The sequence below is a fragment of the Thermobia domestica genome, chromosome 13 (assembly GCF_964235325.1).
Source record: "Thermobia domestica chromosome 13, izTheDome1.hap1.1, whole genome shotgun sequence".
NCBI lineage: Eukaryota > Metazoa > Arthropoda > Insecta > Zygentoma > Lepismatidae > Thermobia > Thermobia domestica.
The window spans coordinates 198,580,906-198,604,305 of NC_137466.1; the positions used below are offsets into that span (position 1 = coordinate 198,580,906).

At 34.1% G+C, this 23,400-nt stretch overlaps 1 protein-coding gene across 3 annotated transcripts in view; it reads right to left on the reverse strand.

The window, feature by feature from the left end:
• Positions 1 to 22,574, reverse strand: part of LOC145668932 (uncharacterized) — a 97,311-nt gene extending 74,737 nt beyond the window's left edge. For all 3 annotated transcript variants that reach the window (XM_081737212.1, XM_081737213.1, XM_081737211.1), the window contains exons 1-4: positions 22,439 to 22,574; positions 12,191 to 12,296; positions 7,014 to 7,123; positions 6,485 to 6,617 (exon numbers count right to left, since the gene is read on the reverse strand). In XM_081737212.1, coding sequence (XP_081593338.1) covers positions 6,485 to 6,617; positions 7,014 to 7,123; positions 12,191 to 12,296; positions 22,439 to 22,452 — 363 coding nt within the window. In that variant the 5' untranslated portion in view covers positions 22,453 to 22,574. The remainder of the gene's footprint in view (positions 1 to 6,484; positions 6,618 to 7,013; positions 7,124 to 12,190; positions 12,297 to 22,438) is intronic.
• Positions 22,575 to 23,400: the final 826 nt, after the last annotated feature.

Consider the following 23,400-nt stretch of genomic DNA (forward strand, 5'->3'; position numbering starts at 1 on the left):
GAAAGAGCATGGCTACGTAAAAAGAAAATATACAATCAACGCCGACTAGATAATGATTATAATGTGGGTGACAAGGTATTAATTAAATCACAGGTATTATCATCAATGAAAGATAAAAGAACAAAATCTTTGTGTGCGAAATGGTGTGGACCATTCGAAATCGAATGTTTTCTGGGTAGGAATACCATAAGAGTTGTTAATGTAGACAATCCTAGAGATATCCGTAAGAGTCATGTTAGTTTGACGAAAAAGTATAGAGAAAGGAGAGGAAATGCATCATAAATATTAAATATATTAAGCATATTTCTGTACTTGATTCCCAACTGAAGTTAAAAAAAAAAAAAGGTAAAAAAAAATTAATCTAGTCAGAATTATAAAAAAAAAAAAAAAAATCTAACAAACCATCTAGTCAGATAAACATTATATAAGTAGAGATAATATATTAAATTGTTTTTAAAAATATTTTAAAGTGTTTCTAATATATGTTTTTATTAGTGTTCCAGATCTGGATGTCTTGTATCTATGTCCCGAAAATGTTTGTAAAAAAAAAAAAATGTATTTGTCCAAATTCCGGCATGGAAAATTTTATGGAATATATGTAACGAAGCTCAACCAGATGTAACGACGCTCAAGATTGATTGGAATAATGATGGTGCTATGTTTGATAAGTATAATGAATATTGTTATTATTACTGAAATTAATTTCATAAGGAAGAGTATGATTACCTCCTGAAAATATATATATAGAAACATATTGAGAATGAAATTTTTGTAAAACTTTATGAATAGATAGGGACTATTAGTAATAACTAATACTTATTAACTAACTAGAGTAGTTGGGATTAATAGAATATTAGGTGGTGTGATTGAATTTATGGGGGAATTTTTTTTTCTTTAGTTCAGTTATTTTTTTCGTTTGGTATGTAGTGAATAGAGTAAGAGTGATGGTTAGTTAGAATCAGTAGTTGATTAATTAGCTGGTAGAAGTTAATAGTAATAGATACCTAGCAAGATTAACAGAATCTATCTATTCATAATTAAATTTGGGATAAGAATACTTTAAAATTATGGTTTAAAATATAAATAAAAAGTTGTGCCAACTTTTTATAGCCGGGAGGGCGATATTTGTTACGTGTGATGAGATCACATTATAAAAAAAAAAAAAAGTTATGTCAATGATATCCTAGAAGGTTATGCTTTCAGTACCTACACTTCAGGGTACTAGAGCGCCTCTAGCGGGAATCTCTGAAAACACATACGTTCGAATGAGCTGTAGGTAGATTGAACAGCCATTCGAAACGATATGTCGAACTGGGCAAGGTTTATCTCTGCTTAATGTGAATCTTTAACGGTTTTCAAGAAAGTGGTATAGTTGAATAATTATCGTGATATAAATTTCAAGAATTTTGTGAATTTGTTAAAAGCTACCAAAAAATCAACCTATTATATTTGTGAAAGTTCTATTTTCTATACCGAAATATCTATAATTGGTGTGATAATATGAAAAGCGTGTTAACAGAGGTTATTCGAAATAGTCCTCCTGAAGGATTTTGATGGTTGTTCATAGCATATTTAATTGGGTGAGTGTTAAAACTTGATTATTTAATATACTCTATATATATATATTGTTAAATTTTTCCTGCAGATCAGATATTGAATTCATATTGGAATTATAAGGATTAGGAGGTATTATATTTATTATATATATTAGATTTATTACCGAAAGTTGTATTCTTGTTGTGAAGATTTCAAATTTACCAGTCAACTCATATATATATTTTTTGGATTTTCAATTTTGTTTATAAATTGTTGATATTTAATTAAAGATTATTCTGTATTGCATATTTAAATTTTCATGAATTTTGTTATAAAATTTATCAAGTTAGAAAAACAGTTACTTTTACTTATCCAAATTACCTTAGTATTTCACAATTTTTTTTTAATTTATGAAGATAATAGCACTTTTCTGGTAATATTTTAGCTAGTTCAAGTCTGAAATTCACTGTAAATATAGAATAACTCAAGATAATTCTGCATGGAAATTTTTTAAATGCTTACTTTCAAAATATAGCCAGTATACATAGAAATTACGAATCCCGCATACTAATAATTGTCCTGGTTATTATAACCAGCGGCCCAGGACGGAGCACATAGTGGCACGTTACATCTATGAAATTGGATAAATGGGAAGAGACGTTCAATGCCTTCTGCAGTGTCCATGACTCGGAGAGAGAGAAACAATCACATCAATGACTGCTACTTTTTTATGGTTCCTCCCGTCCAGAAGGGAATTTCTCGGAAGACGCGGACAAAATCTATCCTAACATTCCATCTGCAAATGTATCCAGTTCCACATGGAGCGGAACTATCTGTCCCTCACCCACCTGAAGAATACAACCTTTTGTGTGATGATCAATAAGTTGAATCACCTGAACCAAGTACTTCGAAAGACCCTGAATTTGTTGTAAACGCACTTTCAAATGAACCACAAAGACTAACTCTAGAAGAACTAAGTAATCTCAATAGGTATTTAAACTTCTTAAAAAAGAAAAGTCGAAATTTTGGGTGTCACTGTTACAGCAATGGAATTTACGGCACGAAGAAGTAAATATTTCAGTGTATGGGAATAGAGAGAAGAATTTCACTTCATTTATTACTGTGCAAAACAAACTTATGACCTGCGTAGACATAAATGGCTTCATGGAGGCTCTCAATATGATTTTCGATCCCAGGAGTGAGGGCTCTTCATAGATTCTTTAAAGGCTAGCTTAAAAGCCTTGATTTTACATATTAAAAACGAGCTTTCTTTCATTCCAGTTGGTCATGTAGTTCATAAGAAGGAATCTTATGAACACTTGAAGCGTTTACTCCGAATCATCATGACTTTCAGTAAGGTCATTTGTGGTGACCTTAAAGTAATAGTGCTGCTGCTATGTTATACAAAATACTGTTACTTTATTAAGGAATGGGACAGTAGAGATCGTGCTTCTCACTACTGCAAAAGTGACTGGTGTACTAGAAAAATCTTCACTCAGTGAAAAACGTGCAACATGAACTAATTGTAGCTCTTAAACAAATTTTTGCTTTCCCCGCTATATATTAAGTCAGGTCTTAATTTATTTTTTTATTTTTTTTTACGAGTGTGAATCACGAAGAGGAAGGGTGGTAGGAGGAGCTGTAAGTACTTAAGAGGAAAATTTCTTAGATTAAGTGATGCCAAAGGAGGCATCTTCATAGACCCACAGGTTCGAAAGCTATTCAGAAATCAACAGTTCGATGAAATATTAGAAATTAATGGGAAAGTTGCTTGGGAAAACTTTAAGAGTGTTTGTTCACAATCCTTCGGAAGAGACCAAGTAACAAATTACAAAGTCCCTAAAACTCCACTTTCTTCATTCAAACCTAGAGTTCTTTCCTAAGGATTGTAGAGGAGTAAGTTATGAACATGGAGAGTGTATTCATCAAGGGAGAAAAGATATGAAGGAAAGTGAAGTCCTACTATGTTGGCCGAATACTGTTGGGACTATTGCTGTGGATGTTCCAGATGTAACCTTTAAAGAGCAATCTAAGCTAAAATATTCAAAATAAAACCAACAGGAATCTATCCTGTACACGGGATCTCAATTTTTGCTTACAATGTACAGCAGTTGTTGATCTGAACTTTTAAATTGTACTGTACTTTTCTCCTGTCAAACTTCTGGGTTTTACTGTATCACTAAAAATTGCTTTACTTCACTTAATTATACTCTAAAGTTGATTCACTTAATTAAAATTAAACTATATATAATATGAGTTCTTATTTCCTTATACCATTATTTCGTACTTGTATATAGAAAATGAAGTATTTGCACACATATGTTTTTGTAACTTCTAAGGTTAATAGCCAATCTGTCATTACTGCATTGTTAATGTTTATCTTGTACATTATTACTTAATTTTCTGTACTGGAACACATTTCATAAGTATGTTCTACTACCACCATTCGACTCATGTTACATGATATTGATTTGCTCATTTTAATATTAATGTATAATATTATACAGATGGCATTCACCAGGTTATGGCATATGCTGATGATGTGAATTTAATAGGGGATGATAGGAGAACAGTACAAATAAATGCAGAGATCTTATTAAACGCTTGCAGGGACATGGGTTTAGAAGTAAATGCAGAGAAAACTAAATACATGGAAGTGCGTCGGGACCGTAATACTGCAAATTGTGAAGGCGTTAAAATATTAAATAATACTTTTGATAAAGTGGATACTTTTAAATATTTAGGATCAATATTAACAGACGAAAATCATATTCACGAAGAAATTAAATGTCGACTAAAAGCAGGGAATTCGTGTTATTATTCGGTTCAAAATCTCTTGTCGTCGCGAATTCTGTCGAGGAATTTGAAGCTTAAAATATATAAAACGATAATCATACCTGTTGTTCTGTATGGTTGCGAAACATGGTCGCTTACTCTGAGGGAAGAACATAGACTGAAAGTATTTGAGAACAGGATCCTGAGAAGAATATTCGGACCCAAGAGGAACGAGAATGGGGAATGGCGGAAGCTTCATAACGAGGAACTACATAGTTTATACGGTTTGCCGAACATTGTTAGGGTCGTCAAGTCTAGGAGGCTTAGGTGGGCAGGTCATGTAGCTAGAATGGAAGAAAGTAGAAACGCTTTCAAAGTCTTGACTGGTAGACCCATACGAAAACGACCATTAGGAAGACCTAGGCGCAGATGGGAGGATAATATTAAGATGGATCTTGCAGAGATAGGAACACAAAGTAGAAACTGGATGCAATTAGCTAAGGATAGAAGTCAGTGGAGAGCTTTTGTGAACGCGGCATTGAACCTCCGGGTTCCATAGGCCATAGAGTTAGTTAGTTAGTTAGTTATTATACAGATCTATAGGTTAGTATATTCCTTAATGCTATCCAAACATGTCATATTAAGGTTAAATAAATGTCAAGAACCTTAACCATAACTACTTACAAGGATTTTGGTTCAACGTTTTCAGAACTTTCTCAATTTAATTACATTAGGAAACATCTGATACTTTTCTACATGATTTTTTTTTTCAAAACTAAGTATACTATTGTTAATACATGGTCAATTTTGCAAAAATAGTGCTAAGTACACACTTTTATTATTTACTTCTGCCATCCTATGCTCAAATGAATGTAAAAGTCATAAAAATTAAAGAATTTACATACCTTCGATCAAAATTTGTTGAACAGTGTTATTAAACATACACAAATTAGATTAACTTGATATATTCTCAGATTGCGTTACGTATTGTTTTAATGAGGTAGTTAGAGATCTCTTGCCTGTCAGATTTTAATTAATAGATTTTTTTTTTTTTTTTTTTTTTTTTTTTTTAACAAGCAAGACTTTATTTTATATGAATTAAAGGTTAAAAACACAAATTTAGATTATGCTCTCTCGCAGGAGACCATTCGTCCAGCTTGGAGCCTTATATAAATGACAGCGAGTTGATACAAATGAAAAATACAACTTATGTTATGAATGCTGATATTCCACCTATGTTATGCAGATTGTGGTTGATGGCTGAGAGATGATCCTTGGACCTCTCCCTTACCTTTTTATATTGTATAAATTTCGTCAGCCAGACCCTGAGGTTCTCCATAACAGCCTTGTTTGTTCTTTTAATTACTTTTCGCGCTACGTGACTACCGGAGAACCTCATTAGTCCACGATAAGTGTAACTGTTTATTCAAAATTTTTTTGTAATTTAACTTAAAAACACACACATTTTTTTAATCACTAGAAAACAATGTTAAAAAAATCCTTTTTGATATTTTTTTTTGAAAACTGTTGAGCTAACTTTTTTTTTAAACTCATGTCATAGTTTTATTACAGTATTTCTTTAGCATCAACTTTCAGACTATAAATAGTAATCATGTAAATGTTCAACATGCAATTGATAGCATTTAATTATTTTTAAATATTAATTACTTAATTGAAACGAACCATTCTATGTATTTTTTGTGTACATGATACGTTTACTTATTGTCAATTTCAGAATAGCTAAGTAACTAACCCCCATAGCAGAACACGCCGCGATCTGCGATGTGATCGCAGAAAATCTGCCGCTCCTATGCAGAATAATTTCCATGTAACACTGTAATAAAAATATGATAGTATCATCTTGATTTTTTTATTTTGTAATTGCTGCAGAAAATTCAGCCATCGGGTAACTAACTAACTCTACGGCCTATGCAAGTTTCATGCCACATTCATAAAAGCTCTCCATTGATTTCTGATTTCAGAATATCTTCTGATTAAAATAAAGTAATACAGTAAAACAAAGCACAATACGAGAATATATAAATTAAAAGAGTACATACATACTCGCAAATACATATATGATACTGTCGGGATCTTTACTCTCGGGAAAATATTAGAATACTGTTGGGATCATGTAGCTTGTAGTATAGGTAGTTCATAAGGTAATACTTACGACTGCTGTGTTTTGATTTTTATCACGGTCCGTAAACACAATAGCTTCACCTTGTATTTCCGAATCTAGATCATCAATTACTTCATTGACATTCAGTTCTAACACATCTTCCTCCGGAATTTCTTCGGCTTCTCTACAATAAATAATAATAAATTATTACTGGCATTTCAATTTCCACATTTAAGAAATTTCTGTATAATATCTTACTTTTCTTAAGAACTTACTTAAGACCAACAGGCCTACATACTGTAAAAATATCAAAGTAACTAAATAACTACAACTTTTAGTTTAATACGGTAGTTTGGTAGCGGATAAATTAAATGATTAATGATATCATTTAATGTTCTAACGAGTTTCTTTTCTTCTATTTAGTTATCATCAATACTATTCTTCTATCCCTAATTCTTTTTCAAATGTTCATTTTTTTTGTTTCACCTATTTTCTCTACTTTTTATAAGTCTACATTTCCACTTTTCACTTTAAAAAGCAAGGTAAAGGTTAAGATTTCTCTAAATCGATAAATACTTACTCATACACAGCCTGGTTATCATCTCCATCTTGTAAATAATAGGTGGTGCCGATATCTGTTGAATCGACATCAGCATCTATATATTCCACTTCCTGTTTTCCACTTTGCTCCTGAAATATTTAACAATAAACAACATTAATTTTTGTGTCCGTTTGAACTGAAACCCTTAAAGTGTGAAGATATCGGGGAGAAGTAGGATTGAAAATTTGATTTTTAAAAAATGAAAATCGAAATATAATTAATATTTATTAAAAAAAAAAAAAAAAAAAAAAAAAAAAAAAAAATGGTTGTCTTCTTATTCCACTCACCGAAACAAAACTACCGAGTCCCGGAACAAATTGAGAAGAAACAATTATCTGGGTCTATATATAAAGGTAACCAAGAAAGTTCTGCCGCTTTTATACCCACCACTTTCGAACATCGATATGTCACCTAAGACGTACCTGGAAGATCAAAAATAGTTTCCATCAGCATCGACAACCTTCTGCCAACGTTCTGGAAGGCCATGGATTCCATCGCGGTAGAACTTAGTGGGCCGTGAAGCGAAGCTGATATCAAGTGCATTTTGCACCTCTACTAGCGATTTGAACTGGCGTCCTCTAAGATGATTGTCCAAGGAATGGAACAAGTAAGAATCGGACGATGCAATGTCCGGGGGTATGGCGGATGCAATAGTGTTTCCCATCCTAGGCGCAGAATCGTGTTCCGGGTAATCCTAGCCACGTGGGGCTTCCCCTTGTCCTGTAACAGGAAGAGCCCTTTGCGATTCAGAAATGCTGGCTCCAGAGTTGTGAGTTTTTCTTGAAGACGGCTCAACTGGTGACAGTACACAGTTGCATTGATGCTCTGACTAGCCGGTAACAGTTCCCGATGCACGATACCGCGAGCAGTCCAAGGAACACGCAGGAGGACCTTCTTCTGGTGAAGTGCTGGTTTCGGCTGTTTTGAAACCGGTTTATGGGATGCTAACCAATGATGACGGCGGCGTGGAGCTTCTCATCACATGTCAACACTCTGTCCAGAAATGGCTCCTTGCTCAGACGAGACAGCAAAAAAAAAAAAAAAAAAAAAAAAAAAAACAGGTGTCTGCTCACTTTGCCTTCTGGCCTGGATTCAAATCATATGGGACCCATCGGCCCAACTTGTAGTGCTTCCCAAGTTGATGATGGTGCTGCCGAATGGTTTCTCCACTCACATTGAATGGTAGTCCCAGTTACTCACATGTCTTTCCACTGTTCGCCTCAACTGCTGCCTGAAGGTCATTTTGTACATGTGTTGGTCTTGCGACACATGGTGCCTCTTTGAGTGTTTCGTCACCGTTCTTAAACCTGCTACACCATCGCCACACTGTGTGCGTAGTAATCACACCCTTACCAAAGACCTGGCAAATCCTCCGCCCCGCTGCAGCGGCGATTGATCCCAGTTTGGACTCGTACAACATACACGCCCTTACGACGCTATGTGGAGGTCTCATGTTCACTCTGTCCATACGCAAGTTCATGGTGTAACTGAACTGCCACAACTAGTATGTTGGATACACACACACACACACAACACACACCAACTGACTTTCGCCTTATCTCCATTCGCATTCAATTCACGGTGTGAGGGCCAATGGAACACAGATCTCCACAAAAAGCGAGAGAACTTTCTTGGTTACCTTTATATATGAAAATGGATTATTGTATGCATATGGTGTTATCATATTTAAACATTATAAATTCGTGCTCAGTGTACTATATTAAGTACAAATTAAAAAAAAAAAAAAAGAAAAGAAAAAGGAAACAGCAATTTTCTTTTTTCACTAATTTACGTCTGTAATACCTCGAACTTTCTAACTCATCGTTTCTAATTGCTCTGAAGAAGTTGAAAGATCAAAAACACTGAATAGGTAAGTTTATAGTAGAAGACAACGTCATTATTACGTAAACGAATTAAATATTATTACATTTTTGCTTTATAAAAAGAAAACTGTATTTTTTGTAGGACAAATTAGTTTGTTAATTATTTGAAATTTAAAGCAGATATACTGCCTCGGAGAACTGAATCAGTTCAAGGCAATATCATTTTGAACTGAGTTAAAGCAAGCATCTACATTGTTCTCAAAGGTAACGGGGACCATGGATTGATAGTTTTGATGTACACACATTTATATCGAGCATGGAGAAGCAACTTTTTGAGTCTTCTTTATTACTGCCACCTATGAACAATTGAAACGTTTATCTTTTAAAACTTTAGCAAATTATTCAGCTACTGAATTTTAAAAGCTGGTGGGTATAACTAACCAGTCACGATGATAAACCATCTTTTTCTATTAATGTTTTACTTATAATTTATATGGATTGACTTGCGTCTTATCCTTCCCCAAAAAACTTACCTAGTAGATTAAATCAAGTATACCGGTATTAAAATTCGGTGTTGGAAGTCATGGTGATTTCGTGGTAGAGCGCTCGCTTCTGGTGCAAGACGTCTCTGGTTTGATCCCAGATCATACAAATATGTGTTGGACAACATGTCAATGAGTTCTCCTGTTTCCTCATACTCACATATTCATTCCACCTATCTTTTCATAGTCATTCACTTTCGTTAATCAGCCGTCTCCTTTAGTCTAAAGGGCACAAGCGTGGCACCTACAATTAGGAATTTCATTTCATTTCAATTTGGTAGTGCTGTCGTGAGAGGTACGGGGTTTAATTCCGTTTCGGGAGTGTGGTTCGGTATCTGGGTATCCACTCAACAAAAACGATGAAAATAAAGAACTAAGACTTTTTTGTTTACGATTATATACCAAGGCTAAGGGAGACGGTAATGATGATAATGCAAGAAATGGTGAAAAGGAGAAAGAGGAAAAAAAAAAGGAACAATCCCCCTTAAAAAAATTACAAAAAAAAAAAAAAAAAAAAAAAACTTACACACATGGTGTTTGTGTAGGTAAACCAAGATTCGATTGGGCAGTTGTTTCGCATACTGCTGTCCGCTATCGAAGTGTCCACGAGTTTCATATATACGAGTATAATACATTATCTAGGAAGTATGTATACATTGTCTACAAATTAAAATGAAATGAATTTTTGAGTTTTACGTCCCACGGTTATGCCGGCATGGCTAAAGGAGACGGTGATGATGAGAAATGAATGAAATGGTGAAATGAAGAAAGTGGGAGGAAACGGGAGAGCCCCGAGAAAACCCACGCACACGGTGTTTGTCCACCACAAAGTTCTCTTGGCGAGGGCTGGGATTGAACCCGGGACCCCAAGCACCAGAGGTGAACACTCTACCACTGAGCCACCGCGGCCCCCTTCATTGTCTACATCGACACATACAGAAATATTAAACCTTAAGCATGTACATACGTATTTACCTTTTAACATGAATACTATGCATCACTGGTTGAGAAAGGAGCGTGGATTTTGAGTTTAACGTTCATTTCAGCAGCAAAGCTATATGAGACGGGACCTACTGATTAACATGAGCTCCCGCCGGGACTCGAACCCGAGTCTCCACGCCAAACGCGCGTACGCTAACCGCTTAGCCACAAAGGAACTGGGTTTGAGAAAGAAGCACACACAATTAACCTTAATATAATTGCATGTTTATTGTATATGTATGCTTCCTTCAATCAGAACTATATTCTCATCTGTGCTAATATAATACGACACTGATTTGACACAGCCATAACCACTACACAATAATGGCTAATATATTATTATTAGTTATTATGGAGGAGAATAGCTACTATATTTTTCTTAAGTGCGTCCCTTTTATATATTCGCGTTAAGTGTTATACGTTGTACCACCGGGAAACCACAGTCACAGCACCATATTGTCAAATGCCTATTCATGTTTTATATCCTTTCTTATACAAAAACATATTTATTCCGGAGAACATATTATAAAATTATAGATTACTTGGGTTTTTTGGCTTAATATGTTCCACTCTTTTTCGAAGATAGCTGCTCACATGAGACTAGAACGATTTATATATTGACTACATGAGCATTCTTGGTGCACGCCTATGTGTTCTCTACCAACCACTTGCTTCTATGTTGCCATAGGAGTGGGGGAGTGAGGATGAATAACTTGTTTACCATAATTTGTAATTTGGAGATTTCTAGCAGTCAAAGAAAAAGACAGGATATTGAAATAATGTGATTATAGATTGTTCATATCACTGATAATCCCTAATAATTATTATAATCACCTTTTCTTCCGCCTTACTCAGGAAGTACTCCATGAACTCATCCATCTCTTCAACTGGTGCTCTGCATATTGCGGAAAAAACACGTGATTACCACACATAGAGGGAACTCACGTTCTTCCTCTTACTTCCAAATAAGGTAACATTGACAAGCGGGATATATATGTGTGGGCGGGAAGACTCTGACACTCACTTACTCATACTCTCTCTCCCTCTCTCTTTTCTGAGTTTTTGCTTCTACAGGGTATTAGGAAACAACATCAAAACCTTTCGGGAGGCGATTCTTGACACCAAAATAAGATAAAAAGTATTGACCAACCTGACTGCAGAAATATCTTCTTTCGGCTGTTTATAACCATTTGAAAATTTGTCGCAAATATGCAAAAACACTTATAACTCGAGAAAGAAATGTCGGACCGAAGTCGGATAAAAGAGAACATAACTATTTTTATTCATAGATATGATTAATGCAAATTGGATGTGATACAGGGGCAGTGCAAGGGTAGCTTCCAAAAAAAAAAAAAAAAAAAGTAAATTCCTTGGGTATTTTACCAGAAGTAAAGGTAACAAGAAAAAAAAAAAGCTCACCCATCCGTGAGAGCCCATATTAAGTCCAATTGTTCGGCATTAAGGTGACAATACCTTAGGAAAGCCCAAGCCAACCTTAGGATCTACATAAAACACACGGCTGTAACTGTAGTTTCCACCTGCTTGTTTACACGAAGTTCCCCAAAAGTTATTTCTGTATTACGATTATTTCAAAACTTCGAGCTGAAACTCACAAATAATTCATAATGTAATCAGTACTGGGATATCAGGCAGTCTTCAGATGGTTGTTCAAAGCCACATCACTGCATACCAGATCCAACTTATTATCGGTGCTTGTTACCTGTCTAAATAAGTAGTTTTGTTTCCTATACATCAGGTTACTGATGTCCGATAGATATACTAAATTTTATTTAAATGGTATGCTACTCACCACGTCAAGGTCATTATCATCGGCAAGTAACGCTTCCTCTTCTTCATTCCCTAGATCATATTCATCTGCTTCAAAATCAATATCTTCGCCATCCAACAGATCATCACTACAATAAAAAGAAGAAATATTAAGTTGTTTTACTCCCCAGCTCTGTGATTTTGGTCAATACTAGGGTTGGCCTTTTTTTTTTTTTTTTTTTTTTTTCACGAAATTTATTGTGCGAACTTCATGTTGACGTTTCTACGTATCTCAAACCATCAGGAAGATCGTTTTCCATAGATTACAAATCCAGGAAACGTGAATATAAGTGATTTATTGAAATCAAAAATATGTTCTGCATATGGGTATATATGTATATATGAATGATTCAGAATCAAAGTGACTCAAAGGATTCGTATCTTTATTCACTTCTTTCATTGATATGCAAATTGAATTAAATTGTTGTCTGTCCGACTCAAGAGAACTAACATGGAATAAATTAGAGCTTTTGTATTCTTTTGAAACTGTCTGTTCATTATAGTAATGTGTATAACTGCACAGTGGTTTCACTTGTGCAATTGTATATCTTTTAGTGCTTCTGGAGTGACTCCGAAAATATTCACAAGTATGCATGGTAGTACAACGTATTTCTATCAGATGTTCTCTGTGGATATCCCGGTAGACTTATTGCGTTTGCAATCAACGGGTCCTGTGTTCGAATCCAGATGGAGACAAATTTTCTCGGGTGCAACCCGAGTACTGGTTCGGATCCCACTTTACGTTGTAGGTCTTGGCCTTCATACTCCGCTGTTGGATACGGACGTTAAGATAAAACAAACTTATTTCGATCCACATGTAATCTAAATAAATAAACCAAATCTAAATTTAACTAAATCTAAATAAACCAACAGGCTAAATTTACATTAAAAATAAGTTATTTAAAAAATCTGCCAACCCTAGTCACCACCATATACGCTTGTATAACTAACTATATTTAATTAGTCATTATTGATTATGTTGCAGAATTGTCTGAAAAACAATTATTATAGGTGTATCACTTGTTGTTTCAACAATTTCTACACTGGCACACGATCAGTGTTTGCTATATATCCTTTCATACGTATAAGAAATAAAATCATTGTCCCCTGTAACGAGTTTAGTTCCTAATTTAAAACTAATATAAGTTTTTCACTCTAAGTTTTCCTTTATAACATCTAAAAACAGTTATATTTTACGTAACGAATTACACCTATTTTTAACTGAGAATATATATATATATATATATATATATAATGCTCTGTACAATTAGGGCTTCAGCTCAAAATTGTAACCTTAACTAACGCCTTATATATTATTTTATTCCAGATATTTTAATTACGAAGCAAGACAAACTCCGTGTAAAAACAAATGTAGGTAGACCCAAGCTAATAATTTATGAATAATTGGGCAATGATGATTTCTGCTGAAGTAAAAGCTAATTCGCTGCTTAGTTAATTCTTATTGTGAGCATATCCAAAACTTCAGTAACTAATTTTGTAAATAAGAATATGAACTTAACGCATTATTGGAGAATAAAATGAAACTGTACAGGTTATCATGCTTTCCCTTTCTTAAAGGTCATAACTATGTCATTCCATCTATGATGTAAGTTATCTTTGTGAAGATTGTGTAAAGGATTTTCGGTTCTTATGACAACCGATTCGAAAGGTAACCTAGATCATACAAATGGATGTTGTGTTGAACAAGATCACTGAGCTGATCGAAACAATACTATTGAAGTAATACGTATCCTATAGCTTCAATCAATAATTACAACACGGCTTTTCTTCATCAGTAGATCAAGAATTCTCATCAAACATGTGATGGAAAATCTTAAAATGTTTTTTACTGTATCACTCGTGTGGAATTACGTATCAAGGTAAATCTGCCTATTTTTCAAATCCAGAAGTTAACTAGATCTTTGGCCTTGTGTTTCCAAAGTTACGTATAGCTGATTTTGTTTTCAGCCATTGACTGTAATTACCTATGGAACGTAAGAAACATTTATTTAAATTAACTTCATTAATCTCCATTTAAATGTATGTCTCTTATGTTCTATAAGTAATTACCATATCATGAGTACTCAATGAACAGAAGTATGCCAAATTTCAAATTGAATGCCTTTCTAAGAGACATAATAATACTGTAAACCAGGGTTGGCAAAAACCATGGTTTTTATTTTTATTTTTTTTTTTTATTTTATTTATTTATTTATTTTTTTTTTTTTTTTGTTTAAATAATTTGCTTTATGTACTTATATCTCATATGGACAGAAGTAAATTTGTTTCGCCTTGGTGTTATTGCGTAACAACCGAATTATGCTGGAAGGGATCACATAAGCTTAGAGCGTGTGACGCGTAGTCACATATACTTTAAAAAAAATTGTGAATCTTATTGCAAGTGGTAACGTTTTGCTTATTCAATAACAGATGGCAGTAGTAGTTGACTTACTGCTTGGTGTGTGTGACCACGCCTCCTCTTCCCCGCTACTTGCGAGCTCCGGGCCTGTTGTTTGTTTATAAGGGAAAGCAACATTGACGCGGAGCAGATGCGAGTTCTGTTTAGTGTAACTTGTTATTACCTATGGAACGTAAGAAAAACATGGTTCGGTTTTGGCTTCCGGTATGCTGAGTGTATGTGTGTGGTGAAATAAGAAACTTGAGAAATTGAGTAAATAATTTTTGTAACATGTAACTATATATCTACATTAGATTTAAATTGAATACATGGAATTAACTTCTTTTAAACAAAATAATTTCTAAAACTTTGCTTAATTAGGTGAAAAACAAAAGTAAGTTTAGTTGAAATTAAACTAAAAATTAATATATAGTTTCGGAATTAAACTTGCTTAGTAAGTATAATGCAATATAAAAATTTAAAGGTTTATAAATTCTAGTTCTTCAACTTTAACAGTTAAGGTTGTTAGATAAACTGATAAGGAAAATAGGAAAATATAAATGTGTGGGTAATGATATTTGACTTATGGCTAGTAACTGGATTTTGCCTGTCTAAACTTGTTATTTCGTTTTCTCTCTTTTTTTTTTCTTTTTTTTTCATCTGCGTAAAATTTTCTAAACCTGCTTTTAAATTTCTTACGAAGTAAATTATCATTCTTTAAAACTGATAACTTATTGATTAAACCGGATAAAATAGAGAGTAACTTCAAAACAACAAACATGATAAAAAATGGAGTAATTAAAACGCAATAAGTAATTCCTTCAAATAAAAGGGAATATAAGTATTAGCTTTTGTTGTTTTGTATAAGGAATTAAGGGCTTGTTAAAACACTTTAAACTGCTTTGTATTAAATTTCATGGAAAATATTATATCCTTTATAGATACACAAATTAAAACGAGTTCATTTAACTCTCATTGTTTATAAATGAGTTACGTAAAATTGATCCTTTAAAAATTCAACTAATGGCTATAGAAACTTGATTTAAAATATATGCTTAATTAATTGTGTAAGAGTTGAATGGATGTTTAGTCGAAAATGGCAACCTTTTCTCCTGTATCACGGAAGAAGTACGTAACTGCTGAGTTTTGGTAAGTATTGATTTTTTTTTTTTTTAAGAAGTTAGTTTTGTATGTACACTGCACTGAAAGTTGAGTGAGTGAGATAATAAATAAATTTAAATTTTACTTTTAAATTAAAAACAGTGAATGAATTCCGAACTAAATGTTAATAATTCTGATATTTTTGGAGTTTTTCAAGCAACAACAACAGTGGAACCTTACCATCTTGCAATTTGATCTGTTTACTGCCTTTAATAAATTTTGTTAGAGATAATTAAATTTACTAGAGGTCTTCTCTTCTCCTGCAAAAATAACAAGTCTGAAAATTATAATAAATTGTTTGAAATTATATGTCCTTTTTGGTTATTTCAAGAAATTCCATTCTCGTAATTTGATACACGTTAAATTGTGCAGTGCACATAAGTGAGTGTGATGTGTGGAAGCTATTGGATATTTTCTTGTGCTTTTCTTTTTTTAGGACAAATTGCCTTTTCAGCTTTTAGGTCTTGATGCATGCCTTGCATGTAAGACACTTGGCAATGACGAAGTGGTTTATTTTTATGATCGCACAGTGAAAATTCGTGTTGGGCTAAAGCTTTTTTTTTTTTTTAAATCGATTTTCGGAGCGTGGTATTATTTTAAGAAACGAGGAAAAATTCGACTGGCACTCTACTTAACTTGGTTAACATCACTGTCATAAGTTGTAAAAGAAACCTTTCCTACCTTACCGATATCTCAACAAGACCTTCTCATTAAAAATAATGTATTGCTTATTGATTGTTCTCTTTCCCTAATCTTTTGAGAAGTGTTAAAAAAAAAAAAAAAAAAAAAAAAACATAGCGATTCATAATGTTGTGCATAAAGAATAAAACATTAAAATATTGGAAATAAGTTAACTCAGGACATTTTAAAATAGAAGGCTATTTCTCGATTTTCTAGGCGTCTTCGCAACACGCAGGACAGCTCTTTGAAATACAGTACTGTACTGAGAAAATCAGTGCATCTGGTCACTCTATGTGAAATACATCGAGGTATTGCAAGATGGATTGCAGGTTTTCTTTAAAACAGAATGTCGCGAGACGCATGCAATTCATGGATGATAGGGTAAAAGTCATAAAGCAAAGCAGACCATCCACCAAGTAAGACACATGGGGTTCGAATTTTGCCCGGTCCGGACATGAATCCTATAGATACTTCATCATCACCTTACATCTTTCAGTTTAACGTCCCACGCTTATGGCCGTAAGACTTACTTGTAAGCAGGGTTGTGAAATACCCAGTTAAAAAAAAAAAATAACAGTGGGTTTTATTGGGCAAAATTGGGTTTTAATGGGTAATATTGGGTTTTATTAAATTTTATACGTATATTTAGACATGTTCCTACTTAAACATTTATGTCCTACTGTACACATGAAACTATGAAATTCCCTTGTGGGACTGCGGTAGTTCACGTCTAACGCGGGTTCCTAGTTCGATCCCAGCTTCCGCTAAATGCGTTTTGTGGTGGGCAAACATTGTATGCGTGGGTTTGTCGGAGTTCTCCCGTTTCCTACAGTCTCCCTTAACCCTGGTGCATAATCATGAGGCATTGAAATAAACTTAGAAATAACAAACGAAGAAAAAAAAAATGAAGCACAAGGAATCCTTTAAGTCTCATACGCGTTTAGTGGGACACATTTTGCACCATTGACACTCGCTTATATTTTGATTTCTAGAAAGAAGGAAGTACACAATTTTCTAGAGTAACGAAGAGGTGCATAATTTTATGTAACACAGAATAGGAATAAAATCCTTGATTCAAACCCCTGAGCCGGCCGTCCTAAGTTTCACTCAAAACACACCAGGAAAATATTGGAATACTACCTCAAGTTCAGCAGTCAGATATATATATATATATATAATGGCTTTATTGAATGGGTGTTGTTTTTCTAAAAGAAATAGTTTTTTTTTCGAGCTGAAATGTTTGAAATGGATTTTTTCTCATTTTCAGTTGTCAAATTTGGTTTCTTATAACAGACTTTACGATTAAAGGGATTTTGTGACATATAATAATTGAACTATGCTTCACATACTCCATCAGATATGCAAGAAGAATTATGGAGTTGGGACATTCCATGTCAAAGTAACAAGTCATCAGACTTGACCATCTTAGATTTTTGGAAAAATTGGTGCACAGATTTATTACAGTGGGAGATGAAAAAATTCCAAATATTACCCCTCTCCTCCTGAAAGTGTCCCCATACAGGGTGTCCAAAATTTTAAAAAAAGGGCATTTTTTTTTCGTTACAGTGATTATCAAACATTGTCATAAAAAGGTTAATATGGAACTAGAGACATAGAACAAACACCATTGAAATGCTTAAAGATTGCTCTACAAGTTGTACTATATTGAAAAAAACCTATACAATAAAAATAATACTTCAAAAATTCAAAATAAAATTTGAATTTTGAATTTCGTACAGAAATGTTCCTGTGAATTTGAAACAGGAAAAAGAATTTATTGACTAATAATTACTTGTGCTGAAAGCGTGTGAAGTGATTGCGAACAGTGTTATAGTGTTTCATAAAACATTTGATACAAATATTGTGAAAGGGAGGGAAACATATCTGTCACTTTCATACGAAGTTCTTTTTCCTGTTTCAATGATGCACTTTCACATGTCTGTAAAGCAATCCTGAAACAAAAGAATGAAAATAACATGTATCAATGTTGTCAACATAAATTTAGAAATATCCATACTGACTAACAAGAATAATGACCTGTATTGAGTACTGTTCGGAAACGTAATACCTGTCTAAATAATTCGAAAGATGGATAATTGTGTAAATTCAAATGAATACATTAAGAAGCAAATGAAGTTGAATATAAATTACTTTGATGCTGCAGGTAAATAGCTACAGGAAAATGGTTATCGATCTGAACCCAGACACTCACATGGTCAATATTTTGAAATGTTTCGTTTATATTGATTTTTGGATCGGATCCTATTGAGTACCCAAAATGCAACTTTGTAGTGTTTTAGTACACATATAAGACTACAATCTGGACAATTTTGAACAAATTCACAGGGACATTTCTGTGGGAAATTCAAAATTCAAATTTTACTCTGAATTTTTTAAGTATTTTTTTTATTGTACAGGTTTTTTCAATATAGTACAACTTGTAAAGCAATCTTTAACCTCTTCAATGGTGTTCGTTTTATGTCTTTAGCGCACATATTAACCATTTTATGACAATTTTTGACAATCACTGTAACGGAAAAAATGCCCTTTTTTAAATTTTTGAACACCCTGTATGGGGACACTTTCAGGAGGAAAGGGGTAATATTTGGAATTTTTTTCATCTCGCACTATAATAAATCTGTGCATCAATTTTTACAAAAATCTAAGATGGTCAGGTCAGATTTTGTCATTTCTTTGGTTGATTTCACATGGAATGTCCCAGTTCCACGATCTGATTACTATTATTGCTGAGAAGATTGACGTGAGCTTTAGTATTTTCTTTCTCAAGTGAAGCGTTCTCGATTTGTAATTAACTGAAATATGGAGAAAGACATTTTATATGTTTATATTAACACGCAAGTATGTAAAAAAAAAAAAAAAAAAAAAAAAAAAGTCATATCACTTTTGATTCCATACTAGCTGAAGTGCCCGTTCTTTGCTCGGGGAGAATTAGATTCAAGGAAAATGTTTGAGGCTCCTCTTCCCCTTAGGATATGCATATCAATGATTTGGTAAGATATTCTATCTCTGGCATGAATTTTTAACACCCTCCTCCCTTAGGATACGCTCTTTAAGGAAAGCTGCATGATAATATCCCAGTTTGAGGTAAATACTATGTTCTGAAACTCATTTCAAACTGTTCAACCATTTCTCGTGACGCGCTCACAAACAACACACATCGTCAATTTAAATGTGAAAAAAGAAAATATAGAAAACACCCTCTTTCTTCCCTTAAAATTGAAATGTTCAAAAACACGAAATGACGTGTCCCCTTATTTTTAGTGAGGTTTTTTTATACTGAATTTCATCTTCCTAACTTGACGTGCTCACGAGATAGTGTAACATTGGTTGAACTTTTGAACCCCATATACTTCCATTACGATGTACCCTTTAAACAAAATAAATAAATATATGTGGTTGTCCACTGCGAGGTTCATCCGAAAGGGTCACATCAGTTGAATGGACTGGCCGTGGGTTCGTTCATGACATTCTCTTCAAATGCCTGGCATGCGGCGATTGACAGGTTCGCTTTAAAGTCATACAACAAACGCCCGCGAACAAGCTGCTTCGATAACTCAATTTCTCTTTGATACTGCACGAGTCATGACAATTGTGTGCGCTCAACGTGCCTGAGGAAACGGGGAAACCCTGAGAAAATCAAGCACAGAGTTCACTTAGCACGACCTGGGACCGAACCAAGGACCCTATGCACCAGAGGTGAACATTCTACCACTGAGCCACCGCGGCCCCTCTTTCTTTTATAAAGAAAGAAATTGTAGTGCTAGACATTTTGATTTATATATATATATACGATGTTCATGCGATTTTTTCCCCTTAATTAGAGGAACTGATTTCACACACACTGTTAACAAAGCCCAGACAGAAAATACAACAGTCTGCTTTTCTTACCTCCTATATAGCCAGAACCTCAACCTTACGATTAATAATAATTTGGTTTTAGCATTCGTCAATATCGTCTTCATCACATTGCAGTTTCGATACGCATTGCTGTAATACGCTGATGTGAGAACAACCTACTGTGAAATAATAAAAGCAAAACTACCTGTGCTTATGAATTTTGTAGATATGTCCTGCCAAATACTTTTGAACGTATGAAAAATAACATGAGACCGTTAATAAAACCTACAATCTTTATTACAATACGGTTAAAAGACAACAAAGATTTGTGTAATATACTTGGTTGGTTGAATTTTAGTGTAGTGTTTCTTTCGGACCGTGGTTATATGAGACGAAGACATGTCATATAACAAATATCTGACTACATTTAACAAATTTAAAATAACAACAAACATTCTTAACTTTTGTATCAGTGAATTTAGTTTCCCTCCACTCGGCACCTTTCCCTTCATTTACATTATTAAACTCATATTATACACAAATATTATACTTTGCATGAACAACATAACCACAGACAGCTTATTCTAAAAGCTACCAGACACTTCTCCTTATTTTGAGTCTGACATATTTTCATATAGGCCTAGTATCAACTCGTATTTACACTAATGTAACAATCCACCTCAGAATACCAACTAACGAAGTATACCCTTCAAATAGAAAAACTATACGTAAAATACGATCTGAAACATATTTTGTAAAGGAATGAGAGTGACTATAAGTAATTATTGTTTGTACACACCATATTGAAATGAATTTTGAGTGATAGTGAAAGTATTGTATGTATAAGTGTGCTCTTCCACTATCCTTGTTTATGCGTATACCCTCCGTCGCTGACGCGCCTTCTCCCTACGGACGCACCCCTTCGCTAAAGCATGGGCACCCCTGCTGTGCTCCTGTCCTGGTTCGGTTATATAGCATTCGTGCCTTTTAGTGGCCACCCAGCACAATTTGGCTCGTGTTTTATCCACTATAGTTTTTATGCCAGACGTCCACACTGTATTTATACTGAACATTTCTGAAGTCAATCTCCAAGTAGTAATGGAGCTCCTCATTTAGTGCATAATCTGCTAAAAGAAATACGAAGTTTTAACTTAACCTGAAAATGTAAGAAGTGTCAAAACTTGGTAGAACAGTCTGCTCGAGTAATGCCCAGCTAACATCAATGTGTACATTATACTGATCAATGAGGAAACAATAGATTTTTAACACTCCAATTCCTCTACAGGTGCGAATTCATAGCATTTATTTCGTTAAACCTCATGAGCTTTTCTACATGACAATATTTATTTATTAATAGATAAGGGTTATAGTTAAGGAGCCGTACTTCCCATTTAGGGAAGGACGAGAAACGCCATACTTTCAGGAATTATTCATTGACTATCTAGGATGTTAAAAGGTAGGTAATAGACTGAGTTCTTGCCCTTGTACTTAGGGTATTTAGGTAGTGCAACAGTTAGATGTATCCTCGTGCACGGGAGATGAGAAGTAGCTGTTCTTAACTATTACCTAGATAAGATTAGATTTGGTTTCGTTCCACTACTTAGTACCGTACATAGGTTTGGCGATGATTATCGGAAAGTAACCCGAATTCATAGATACACCAGTGAAAAAATGCATAACAGGACCGGAACTCGAACCCAGGATCTTCCGCGACCGTGCCGGTTATTTTTACTAAGTAGGTTGTATGCCCCGAACAAAACCTTCATACCTGCGAAAATGACATATAAATAAAGAAACAGGTTTTAAAACAATAAAGATAGCAGAAAATGAAATTTGCCCTTGTACAGAACAGACATCAATACGGTATGTATATACGCTCTGCAACACTTGACAAACAACTGTATATAATAATGAATTCACAGAAACCACTACTACCATTGAAACTACTTGCTTCCACAGATAATTTATAACAACATTCTTAACTTTTTATCAGTGATTTAGTTTCCTTCCACTCGGCACCTTTCATTTCATTTACATTATTAAACTCATATTATACACAAGTATTATACTTTGCATGAACAACATAACCACAGACAAATCTTATTCTAAGAGCTATCATATAGTTCTCCTTACTTTGTGTCTGACATGTTTTAATATAGTATCAATTCGTATTTACACTAACTCATGTAAATAGAAAGCCATCTTCTTTCTTTCTTTCTCACTTCACAAAATATATTGGATCAATATTAACTAGGGTCGCAGCTTCGGCGATATGTCGACCAAATTGAATTGTATTGATTTGAATTGCTCTTTATTTCAGCGGGCGAGTTTCAGCCGGGGCTGCTCTGCCACCTAATCCTTCTCATCATTACAAATAACAACATAACAATGAAAATACAAATAACAATACAAACAACAAAAATACAAACAACATACAAATAACAATAAAAATACAAATAACAACATAAGATGATACATTCAATCAGTGGCGTATTTAGGGGGGGCTTCCGGACTTTAGCCCCCCACCGAAATCTTACTTCTATAGTAAAGTATATGAAATATCTCGCAGAATTTTCACATTTTCAGGCAAAGCCCCCTTCCGAAAGTTAGCAAAGCCCCTCCCGAGACAAAATCGTAAAGACGCCACTGCAAGGATAAACAAACCACTCAGTATATATATATATATATATATATATATATATATATATATATATATATATATACTCATACCCCTAGTCCAATTTCATACAGTAAACCTTTCATGTGTGCCAATACTTTGTCTCTGGTCTCTAAATAATAATGTTTTGAGTGATGATTTAAATGAATTATACGGTTTGTCAGTGATTGACTTTGGTAGGGAGTTCCAGATTCTTGCTGCCGAAATTGAAAATGTCTTCTCTTTTATTTTTAAAGAAAGCCGTGGCATATACAGTTTATTACTTCCTCAGGTATTGTAACGGAGAATCTCTTATCTACATATTAATTTATGATGCAAGTAAGGTGGTGTTATATGTGAATTTATTTTATATAGTAAGCAACAGTATCGGAGATATCGTCTTCAGGACATGGTTAGGCAAGGTGGTCAGAACTTTTAC